General features: G+C 26.8%; 1 protein-coding gene across 1 annotated transcript; it reads right to left on the bottom strand.

The window, feature by feature from the left end:
* Positions 1–5916: 5916 nt before the first annotated feature.
* On the bottom strand, positions 5917–6273 carry LOC105623084. Its single transcript, XM_012204485.1, has one exon. The coding sequence runs from the start codon at positions 6271–6273 to the stop codon at positions 5917–5919; it is 357 nt and encodes a 118-aa protein (XP_012059875.1).
* Between the last annotated feature and the right edge of the window lie 7622 nt (positions 6274–13895).

The raw sequence follows: 13895 nt of genomic DNA, 5'->3' as shown, positions 1-13895 counted from the left end.
TCTTGATGCTCTCGACAATGCGGAAAATGCCTTTGAGTATCTCTTACATTACCTTCTAGTCCACATCATTTCCATTCGCATATTGTGATTCATGTACAGAACATTCATGATCCATATAGAAACTTTTAATTATATAGCGCATGAATCGAGATTATTATTCGTCAAGATCTATAATAGGTTTTAAAAGTATATATAAAATTTATCGAGAAAAATTAAATTAAAATAATAAAATAAGTCTATTCTTATTATTTATAACGTATTTATAATGTATTTTATATTATTTTTTGTACATTTGTTGTTTTGAGTTTAAGCGATATTGAATTGACGAATTAGATAACATTTCTGGAGGAATATAACAAGGTAGCGAACGTAGATTTGCTGACAGTGCTGTGAGCAAATAATTAGGTACGAGCGGCTAATTACTAACGAGCGATACGCGCTCATTACAATCGTATAACGCGTTACAATTTTGTGTGATTAATACGGTTCTTGCACAGCTGCATGGGAAACACAAGATTATATTCGAGAGCAGTGGAATTGATTGGAGAAACAAAATGATTGCTGTGATGATGTGTAATTCCATACAATTTTGCTGACTACCATTAACGATATTGCGTATGCGACAGGCCAACGCAAACTGATGGAATCTCGTTAAAATTGCATTAAATGAGTGAATGTAGTCCGATGGAGTACAAATATGTACGTAATTATTTCGGTTTATACAAGGTAATATTCAAAACACAATTAGTTTTACACGTTTGTTCCATTATAGTGCGTTTTGTTATGATAAGAAACGCAGGTTTTAAAAAATTAAAATAATCGCAACAAATGTAAGATTTAATATACATACAGAATGGATTTCAATATCTCAAATATTTTCTAAAATCATAAGTCAGTGACCGTAAAGAGTAGCGAGGATGGTCAAAGGATTAATATCGGCTTTAATTTTGGCTTTGCCAACATAGGATATCCAGTTCTGCAAACATATAGCTGCATTAAGATCCAATGTACATACAGTCTCCCGATAGCTTCGCACCGCGTCGCCGCTGCGTCGAGGAAGACTGGCGGTAGGGTGTTCGGGGGTGGTTCTGCCGCATAAAGGGTCGTGGATATTCGACGCTCCGACAGTAAGCGCCGCGATGTCCGTCGGAGACACAACATACAATATTCGCATGCGAAATTTCGTGTCACGTGGCTACGAAACAAGACGTTTCTTAATTCATACATAAAGATTGAGGAACAATCAAGGATTTTGTCTTATATATTTTTTAAATGAAAAGCTGAAACGTGGCTAAGGCAAACGCGATGTTATAGTTGGATAATATGGATTTTGTAAAAAAACTTGTTTAATTTATTTATGCTGTGCTGATTAAATATCTATCTAAAAATTGAATTTAAAAAATGTGAATTTAAATAAATTTATTTTAGTGATAATTATGTGCAAAATATTTGCAAATAAATCAAGTAAAAAACGCTTGAAAATCATATGCTTGATTGAATTGTATCTCTATGACAAATACAATTGTATCTATGATAAATACAATTGTCAGAGACAATTGCTGATAATAGATTGCTATAAATGCTAGAAAAAGGTATGCTTTAGTAGCAAGTTTTATAAAATAACTGGACCCTATACAATTTATCTAAGCATTGTGATCTTTTTTGAATTCAAAACTAATGATTCAAAACGAAAAACATTGCTGAGTATTATTAAAAATTAAAAAAGATATGAGATTTCCTAATATTTGTGAATACAATGAAATATTATTTAATATGATCTGAACATATGATTTCTTTTTTCTTTTTTTAAATTAAAAAAATAGAAAATAATTGATTGAAGTGATTCAATGTTACTTTTATACGATATATTATAAGTTTAATTGACGTGTAATAATTAAAAAAAAATTATTTTCTATTCTAAACAGTTGACTTATCTATTTATCTACTTATCTCCACAATGTTTAGCAGATATTTAGTAGATAAAGAAAGAGAAGATAGAAATTTAGACTTAGAGAATTAGTTTAAAATAAAAGTATCAAAAAACGTTACAATCAATGTGTGCACTCAGTATGCCTAAGGGTTGACCATATTAAATGAATCTTACAAAGAGATTCCGCTATTTGGTTATAAAATAAATATTAAAAACAATAAAAATATAAACTAAAATAAAAATATACAGCATTATAAAATATAAGTACATAGCTATAATAAAATACATAAACAACGAAAATTAATAACAATTTTTTCATAATTAGAGAAAGCAGTTACTTACCAATCAAATAGTACATCATGATTGCAATGTTTCGCATTTTGCGTTACTGACAATAATAGAATGAACAATAACAGACTGAATAGTAAACTGATATATACAATCGAATCAGACAATCTACTAGTGCTATCTGTTGAATTCACCGTGTAATTATCCATAAACAGTGAGTAAGGCATATTGGATACTAATAGGGTCCAGTTATCTTATAAAACTTTTTTTAAATAATTTATCTATCCAAAAATGCAATTATGAAATTGTACAAAATATGAGTGTCATTAGAGAATTTTCCAATTTATCATTTATTTATAAAAGAATTGTTATATTATTTTTGTATTTATTTTAAAGTTTAGTTGATATATTTAGTTTAATATATTCGTATAATAAGATTTAATATGAGAATATTTTAAATAAAATTATTAAAACAATATTTTGTCCAAAAATAATAATTATTTTTCATTACTAATAATTTTGAAACAATTTGCTACAAACAGATTTTTGTTTAACCTAGATTACAATAAAATTATATTTATTTTTTTATACTAATAAAAAATTTAAGTTATATAATATTTAAATAATTAATATGTAATATTCATAAAATAATTTAAAAATAATTTGTTTATGCAAACTTTTCATAAACTGCTTATTGTTTTTTCTGTCTTAATTTAGTTGTGTGAAATAGGTGAAAAAATAGTTAATATGTCGTTATTGAAAAGATTTTCGAAACAATTTTACTTTTTAATACAATGTTTATTACAATGTTTATTTCTTCTCAAAAGCTTTATTAAAGATTCTGTATAATGCAATCACGGCAAAATCTGTTGACATAATAAGAATTAGATTGAATAAACATTGAAATTGTTAAGTTAGTTTCGTACACTCAATAAAAAACGATTCACGAAAAAATTGTGATCATATTCAAATATAAATTTTCATTGTATAAAAAATGATTTTAGAATATATGATAATTTTTTTAATATAATTTTTTAATTTCGGAATCAAATTACAAATGCGTTATCTATATTGTGAAAAATGACTTTGGTATATAAAGACAGTCAAAATTTATGCAATATTAGGTATATTTCCAAACTTATATATCACGATAATATTAGCTTAATTGACGAAAGTGAAAAGAATTTTAATAAACACAGGCATACTAGTTACATAACTTATGTTGATATTTGGAATTGTCGAAATATCAGTAATTATATGACATATATATAACCGTACTAAAAATTTAGTTTATAAAAAACTAAATATTCCGATTGATGATTAGTATCTATGTTGATTATAATAGGTTTTACGAATTCTGTTCTAAAATTATCTCTTGACCTTTGAAATACCCTCTACACTAATATAAAAAACTTATACTATAAGAAACTGATATGAACCAATAGAGATTATATAAATAACTCGATGTCGAGCAAAACTACGATAAGCTTCTGACATGACATGGAACATAGATGATATTATTTCCAGGTCATAAACTGAGCTTTAGACAAATGGCAATGGAAAATATAGTTCAGGGTTGAAAATATATTTCCGTTGCTACGAAAACTGAGCCGAATGAGAATAAGTCGTGCACTTATTGTACTTAGCCCACTCTTTTGTGACGTAATTGTCTCGAATAACGTCTCGTTGCAGAAATTATATAATGAAATTATCTTACCTATAGCAGAAAGTATATCATTTATCGTGCATTCTTCTTCGTTTTCATACACATTCGATGCGTTTCTCGAAAGAAAGCGCGAAATTGCTTTTCAGAAATATTGCGAGAGAAATTTAAATTGCAAAAATTAAAAATTCATTTTATCATAATATTATTATATATTCGAATACGTTTTATCTTTTATTGTTTAAAAAAATTTGATAAAATCTACAATTTATTACAGATAGTTGAATATATATCATTTAAAAATTTGTTTTTATTATAAACAAAATTGTAATATAATTTTATTGAAAGATAGAATAATATTCAATTTACATCTTATTATGAATTGCACAACTGTAGATAATGTAAAAGATAAAATTAAGGTCTTGTTTGAATTTCTCTTTTAGATTAAGCCAAAAAATTAATTAACATTAATACATTTATTATTAAAATTAATTAACAGTATTATATAATGTAAACAATAATTAATAAAAAAATATACCTAGTTTTTGTTTTTGCTAAAAATATATGTTAAATAACAATCACACAGTTAATCGTTAACAGTTTTCATATAACTCAGGAATACGCCGAGTTTTAAGAAATCGAAGTTAACGTCGAGCGAGGCTAAGTTATCTAGTGTACGAGAACGAGCTTCCATACATCAGCGAGAGTAACACCGGTACACTCGGCACGTAAACATCGGAAAATAGACGAATCTATCTCGTCGCAGCTCGTAAATCCTCAGTTGGCGGTAAACACGCGCTCTATAAATTGGGCATAAATATAATTTAAAGTTAGTCGATCGTCATGTAATTTGAAATTGCCGGCGTGAGAAAAGGGAACATAAGCTTAAGACGCCCGAGAAAGTGAAAAGCTTACTTATGTAGGTAACATAATCCGCGGTATTCTACATGTGATGGGACAACGTAATCCTGTGGTGCGGCGGCGATCGACTTAAAGGGGAACTTAATTCCGCGACATACGGTCTCTGTAAATCGGAAACTTTTTGCCGGTCCTTCTCTTTCTTGTCTCCTTTCTTCGTGTGAAAGGAACTCGGCTCTCCTTCCTTCGATTCGCCCTGCATTATTCATGGAGTTGGGCAATTTCCCCGTGCCCGATCGTGCGAAGGAGAATTAAAAGCGGTCCGGGTTTCATCAACTCGCCGATTGGTTTGAATCGACGTGCAAATTAATGGCTGTGTTATTCAATTGCACAAAAAGACGAGAGAGGATGATGGAGTGTTTGCGCTTACAACAACGTGAATAGCATTATACAGAGTTTTAATATACAGAAATCCGAATTATGAAATAATAATTTATTTCATAATATACACTACAAGGATTATAATGTTTATATGGCTTTTGCAGGTTTAAACATTTATTGGAATTTTTATTAATCTTGTTCATTTATTCGAGATTTAAATTTTGATGAGAAAATTTTGCTCATTAATTTACATAATATTTTTAGAGAATTAATATCGTAATTAATTTTATTTGAATTTTCCGCTACGTAGTTTTATTGAGTTACTACATAACACATTTCGTTCTTTGTTTCTAGATGTTGTGCACTGACGTATTATTTGTACGTTATTCTAAATAATCCTTTGGGGTACAGTGTTTCTTATAAAGAATACGTTAGAAAACGAAGCTACGCAAATAAGTGCGAAAGTGTATAAAAGTGATATTTTTATACTATAAAACTAACGCTTTCATTTAACAATGATATCAAAGACAATAGCATTATTGAGATAATTAAAATCAAAAACGGCAGAAAAATTCTCATAATGATCAATAAAGCTTGTCAGAACAAAGATCGCATCACCAGTCTCTATACAATGCTAATTTATTGGAAGAAATCGATTCTTCTTCGAGGCGGAGCTTGGCGTAAATTGAGAGAAGACTGTTCAAATTTCGGAAGATATAATATATTTTCCTCGATTTGAAAATGGTACAAATCATGATATAACATTGGGCGAAAAAGATAGGACTCGCATGTCGATTTACGCGCCCATTATTTGATTCTGGGACTTTTCGACAGTTTCGGTCGATGTTTGGAACTTGTTGCAGCGCTTGAATTGACTTAAGAATGAGAAACCTCGCGATATTATGGGACACTTCGGGAACTGTTTAGACGGCTTATCCAAGCGGACGTCGAAGAAGTCTTGCGAGAAGGCGTCGCGGCGCCTGAGATCCCTGATAGCCAAGGCCAGAAGATGGGGTTTGACAACCGAAGAAGTTGCCGAATTGCCTGCAATAAAGAAGCTGGTCCCAACTCGCGTCACCTCGAACTCAACCCCATGGACGACTTTGGCTATGATTGCTCTAGTTTTGGGCAGCGGTATAATTTTAGCATACATCTGCACACCTTGTATCACAAGAAACAAAACGCGAGGCTGATGTGGAGGAAAACTTTATGGTATAAAGGATTCATTAGAAAATTATCGTTGAAGACAGGTAATTGATTATTCAAATTTACTTTTAAATAATGAGCTATTTTTTAAATACAACTTGGCCTAATAAAAAAGATGTAACATCGTAATAATTAGAATATTTAAAAAAGAAAAATAGTAATATAGAATATATTAGTTTTCGTATAGAAATTCTATATAGCAATTCCTCAAATTCTAAATTATATTTTTATAAAATTAATAAATTACAATATTTATAATTTTATTATAAAATAATGATTTTTGCAGTTTTAAGAGAAAAATATATTAAATTCTCTGATTTTTTAAATAAATAGATATTTTGAATATGTAAATATTTTTAACAACATGTCACGGATGAATGCGTATAAAAACTGCGATATACATGTGTGATAAAAGTATATTATATGCATTAAGCATTTTATTTTTTAAATCAAAATGTATTCTTGAAAAATAGATACATTCTTTATATCGTATCGAGTATTTATGCATTACTTTTATTATTAATATTTTTTTATGTAAAAATAAAAAATTCTACGAAGAGCTTATATAGATATTATATAGGTATTATATCATGTGCAAAGAATCACATTTAATTTAATAGTTTATGTAACTGCGAAATCAAAATTTATGTTATCATCCCGTTGTTACATTTAATATATTAAAATGTATATTTTGCGATTTAATTATCATATAGACAAATCTGATATATAATCTAATATATCTATGAGTACATAAAAATATATTACAAAAGAATCATATTTATAATTAGAATAAATTATTAAAAAATCAGAGTACTTTTCGCATTCAATAGTTAACCAGGAAGACATTCCAAAAAAAAATTTTTTAACCTTAGACGTTAACACTTTTGACATATATTAAAGTATGACTATATATTAAAGTATTATAACCAACCAGTTTTATAACTGTATTGTCATGATTAAGAAATTGTTGAGCGAAGATGTTTTGCCTCTTAGACCCCAGCTGCTGCATGACGATTGAGTTAAAAAAATGCGGAATTGCGTAAATTGCGGTATTATTGCAGTATTATATTGAGATTGTTTGGCTCTAAAGATAGCTTAAATTTGAAGCCGAAACGTATCTTAATTTAATTAAGGGTAAACGTATCTTAATTTAATATAATGTAATTCTGGCAGATACGCCGCGCTGGGATTTATGCAGAAAAAAATAGAAGGAATGGAGGTAATTTTCCCGCAATTACTCTGTTACATGTCTTTATGTTGTATTAGTATTATGTTATGATTTCAGTTCCTTACTGTTAATATTACTGAAATTGTAGTAAGTTGAATCGATTTGTTACTGTAATAAGTAACGCCATCATAAATTAAAATCTATAAAATGATTACTGTAGGACGTGTAAAAGACTTAGTGATTATTTTATGATATATACATGTAGTGGAATAGTAAAATGTTGTATAACAAAATACAAGTACTTCTTGTAGTTTTTATTTAGTTTGTTATTTTGTATATCCCACCTGTTTGGGATATACGGCATTTTTGGCGTGCAAGATTTATGCCCAAAACATACAAAATACACAGATTGAATTCAGTACACTAAATGCAATAAACACATTATATGAAATACGTACTTCATGTCATAACATTTGTAATATATGTAGAAAGATTGTAATTATTATTTATTATTTCATATACATATTTATCATTCTTAATAAAACTTTATTAACACACATATTATAAGATATTGTGTCATTTTATGTCTTATTTATATGCATTATTTGTAAATTTTTCATAAGCCGTACATATTATTACTATATTATTATATACTATATTATTTATTTATATTACATTATTTATTTATTACTATATTATTATATTATTACTATATTATCGTGAAATACGGCATATATTACTTTATACAAAAAGATAAAATTCAAAAAAGATTGCTAAAGTCATGTATTAAAATCAAATATTACATCAAATTTATGTATAAATCACATTTTCCATATAACTTTGATAATTCAAGTTGATAATATATAAGTTTTGTAATTACTTTTTTTTAAATGTTAAAGTCAGAGGTGTGTGTTTATTATAGGAAGGCTTTAATAAAATAATTTTTTTTATATAAATATAATAAAATTACACGCTTAAAATTAAAATTCGATACATGTATTTATAGTAGTTTATTTTAAGTTGTTAGTTTATAATACTTATTTATAATTTTTTTTATTGTTTCATAAATACGAAATATAACTGTATTAATCTTAGATTCTTTTATATTTCAAAATTTGATAATATACATTTGACACAATGTTAATATCTATAATGCTGATAATTACTATAAAATTATTATATGAAAATTTGTTTTACATAATTTGATGATTGATCTGTAATAAAAATAAATATAAAATATCATGTGATAATTAGTCTTATGTACAGGATTTCTCAAAATCGTAGAAATCCCATAATAATTTTTCTAAAAATGAAGATATCTTTCTTTCTTTCTCTCTCGGAAAACAATAAAAAATGTGTTCTGATATTATCAAAAAGCTATATGTATATTTTTACATGAGTGCTGATCAACCATCACTCTCAGATAAATACGAAGACAGGAGGATGTAACATACATATTATATTTATTTATACACGATTGAATTAATCAAGAAAATAATAACATCAATTATGTCAGAAATTTATAAAAGACTTATAAATATCATTTTTTAATAGTTCCGAGTAAGTCGATAGCTCTTTTATTAAAATTTTTAGGATAAAAATGCATAAGAATTTGATTAATCGACCTCGCATTATCTACAAATTATTTGATTTTGCTATCGAGCGCTCATATTGTCAGCCAATTCAATCAGCATTGCGTGTGCTTCGCGTCTGTTTACATGCATCTATTCCACAATGTACCAAACAATTATTATATTTCATTTAATTAAGATTTGAGGAAGAACAGGAGTTGATTATATAGAATTTAAAGCAACCAATAAGATATTTTTTATCTTAAATATTTTAAATAAAATATCACGATTGAAATGTTTATTAATTTTTAATTGTACAATAAATTTATACATATAACACATTGAATCAGTACTGGCATTTGATATTATTTGATCTGAAATATATTTTTCTATAAAATAAAATATTATCTCTATTATTCAGCTACCTCGATAATTCGACCTATGGCTAGTTTACATGGTCGGATAATCAAGATGTCGAGAAAAATTAATGCATTTGTTTTTTTATATGTGCATATATGTGAGTGTGTGTTGTGTGCAAAATGGCAAGTCTAAAATTAAAAAAGAATTTAATAAAATATATCCCTAATAAAAGTTTATTTTCGATTGTGAATCTATAATATTTACTTATAATCCTCTTTATTATTTCTAAAATATGAAGAACAACCATATTACTATCAAGTTTTGTTGTCATATTAATTAAATAATATTTATTATTAAAATAAAAAGAAATAATTTATCCATAATAATAATTTCTTTCCTTTATTAAATTGTTAAATTATAATATTTGCTTATATAATTCTTTTCTTTGTCTCTTAAATATAAACTGCAACCGCATTACTATTAGTTTTTCTGCAAATGAAAAATTAATGTTATTATAATTGTATAATAACAGTTATATTATATTATGATAATAGAAATTTTTAATAACTTGTTATAGTATTATTATGTTAAAATTTTTCTATTTTATATTTTAAGAATTCTTTTATTATAGAAATGTAACACCTAAATATTTCTGCAGGAATAAGTTTTATATAAGTTTATATATATATAAGTAACAAATACATATTTGAACAATTTAACAAATTGAATTATATATTAAAATTAAATTTATTATTAAATATATAAAATTATATTTTTTAAAAATTAAACTTCAAAACTAATTATTTGAAGCACAATTAAGAAAATAACAATCAGTTATATCATGAAAATATGATAACAAAAGATGGATAAAATTAAAATTTAAAAATATTTGTAAAAAAAATTATCATGTGTTAAATAAATTATACTTATCTTTAAACTTAGTAAATTACGCGACATCTTGTAATATATTGTTCACCAGGAAGTTGCGGAAGTTACGGAAGTTGTGGGGTCTGAGACGTTCGGAACTGTTCATGTTTTGAAATTCTTATGATAAATGGTTCATCAGTTATTATCATTGTGATAAAAGTTGATAATAAAAAATATAATTATTAAATATATAGATTATTAAATATATAGAAAACATATTCATATAGCTCTTTTTCATAATTCTGAAGAATCTTTTGCTGCAAATTGAAACAAAAATCAAATATCTGAAATCTTGCAGGATTGACTATATTGTCGCAGAATATGGAAATAAAATAACTTTTAACTTGTAACACTTTGCACAAAAGTTTCTTTTTATATCATTAAAATTATAAATAATTTTAAGACAAATTTTGAAAATAAATATATATCACAGAAACACTACGACTGTGGATCACGTTTTGTACATAATAAAAATTATATTACAAATACTTAATATTATATTACAGTTTTGTTTTTAAAATTATTACTATAAATGTTATTTTAATTTTATGCTTTAGATGTATACATGTTATTATAATCTTTTTTTATAAAGAAATGTTAAATTATTATAAAAATATATATTTTTATTAAAATTTATTTTAATATATTAAAATAAACTTTTATTTTCTCTTGTACAGAAGAAGAGTAATTATGTTATAAATGCTTAAAATGTTACAATTATTTGAATCAATTGAAAAAATAACTCAGTCACATCATTGAAGACATAATAATAAGAATATACAAAATTATAATTAAAAAATATATAAAAAGCAATTGCCATAATGTGTTACTATAATGTGTTACTGCAGATATAATAAACTACATGCCTTTAAACTCAGAAAAGTGTGCGATATCTCCTCTCAAATCACACTTTACCAGGAGAAATATAATATTCACATGGAGGACATGTAGGATACGTTGAAGGTTTTGCAATTTCTATGATACTTTTACATGTTATTCAGTTATCACCATCGTGATAAAATTGATATTAATAGTGTGATTATCAAATATGTATAAAACTTGAATTTAAAATTATAAGCGGTGTAGAAGTGTGACGTAATCTCAGAAATATTTCAATTCGCTATTACTTCCCTAAAGCATAAAATTTTTATTATGCTTGTAATAATTTATGTGGCTGAGAAAGAAAATTACAAAAACGATTATAATTAGTCGCTCATAATTAATCATCTTAATTTTTAATCTTATAAATACAATAAAATGTGCTTAATATTAGTAATTATTATTTACTAAACAAAAAATTGACTATATCTTAAAAAATATTTTTTCAAATATTTACAAGTAAACATTTACTAAATGTTAACATATATTTGATAAACCATTGATGAAAAACCATTAATTCGATTTAACTTATATCATTTTTTTCATTGAGTAAATATTTATTTATAGTAGATTTATTTATATTGGATTATCCGGAAAGTTCGTGCCGATTTTAAAGGAAAATTGAAATGCAGAAGATTTAAATTTTAGTATACATTTATTATATTTAAATCTTTTGCGACACGAACTTTCCGGACAACCCAATAGTAAATATTATTTATAAGTAAATGTTTACTTACAAATATTTTTAAAAAATTTATTAAGATATAATTTTTTTCAGTATAGCGAAGAAGAGCAATGAAATTATTTTTCTGCCTTTAATCTTATTAATATTATTCCACTTTTTTTTAAATTCCGAGTTCAAGCATCTCATTGATATAAAAAGAAGTAGAGAAATTTGAAGTGTGTCGCTAATTTGCGATGCTCTGACGCGATTTTGATAACATCGCTCTACAAATTAAAAAATGCAAAGCAATATATATATGCCGGATATCAGGTTTGATCATTATTTTGCACGCATTGTTTTTACGATTTTCATAAACCGACGTTTATTATCATGCTCTCGTTTGTTTGCGCCTCGTCACATCGCGCTGCATGGGCGATAAAATCGTTCATTAATTAGTTGGCGCAAAAAGCAATGTTATTTATATCGCCGGCCTTCTCTGTTTTTCCTTTCTCACCGTTTTTTCCCTTCTCTTCCTATTTTTTTCTTCTTCAAAGTCATGGTAATTGTACGGCATAAAAGCTCGACATAACGCGACATAACGTTAGACAATGTCTTTAGTGTGGTAAGAGAAACGTGTGCTAATTAAAAGTTATTTGTCATATAACGTCGATTATTTGCGCCGTTGTCTTCGTAAATTTCTAATTTAGGCTACACCCGCGCCGAAGGGATTTATTCACGCGAATCGGTCTGCATCGGTTATGCATAATTACAATATCTCGCTGTGGTATGCCAGTTAACGTTACGCATGCTGCACAGGCGTTTAAATTATTTTACAGTTCGACGGATTTACATAATAAAAAGCCTGCGATCCTGAATTTATTATAAATCGACATCAATTAGTTAAACCGCGTCGGCTTAATGAGAAAACGCGCGTGAGCGTATCTGCTGGAGAGACTGGAAAACTTGTATTGTATTTTTTTATGATCGACTTGTCAGCCAACTTTCTCCAATGAATTGAATTGAAATTAAAGAAGAAAAGAGAGACTTACATGCATCGTCAAATTAATTATAGGACGCTATTTTCAAGAAAAGCAAACGTTCCGAGAACGAAAACTACTCGTTCTACTCTTATTTGCGTTACTTGGATCTTTTAAAGAAACGATTGTGGCCTGTTAAAATACATGTCTTGATATTATATTTCAGAATGCTAATGAATAAAACACTCATTAAAGATAAAAGTACTATTGTTTATTAAATGGATGCACTTATTGTAACAATGACTCGTGTTATTTATGGCATATTATGTTAATTCCTTGTTTCGCATAAACTACCGTGGAAGCTTACTAAGTAGCCATGTATATTCATACGTGAATGTACGCCAAAACTTACTAAACCTATTTAATGCCAAAATATTGTCGAGGATTTACATGTGGGTCTAATGAGCAGATTGGATCTAATTCTTTGACTTACAGTCATACCATAAATTCTAGCCACCGGACGATCCGTGCATAGATTTAACAATAAGAAATACGTAAATATTCTTCATATTACAAGAAATTATGTGCCTAAATGTAAGGAATGTTTGATTTAATTTAAATATATTATTTCACAAAACTGATAAATAAAAAAGAATAAAGTATTCTTTTAAATTTGCCATATAATACAAATATAACTTTTTGATAAAGTCATAAGATGCGATTAAAAAATTGTCAAAACAATTTTTCATATTTAAATAAATCAAAACAACAATTCTTAATTCTATGTACATGAAAGATTTATTTAAGATACATGATGTAAGTGCATATGTATTGAAAAATGGAAAAACAATTATTTAATTTATTGCGTTACAATTATTTTTGTTGCAGATCAGATGTGATGAGCGAAATAGTACGAACGGCAAAATAATGAAGACAGAAGAGATAAAATATATACACACACACATATATATATATATATACATATATATATATATATATATATATATATATATATGTGTGTGT

The sequence above is a fragment of the Atta cephalotes genome, assembly GCF_000143395.1.
Source record: "Atta cephalotes unplaced genomic scaffold scaffold00052, whole genome shotgun sequence".
Taxonomy (NCBI): domain Eukaryota; kingdom Metazoa; phylum Arthropoda; class Insecta; order Hymenoptera; family Formicidae; genus Atta; species Atta cephalotes.
Note: the sequence above shows the minus strand (reverse complement) of the source record. Positions and strands in the feature narration are given on the sequence as shown.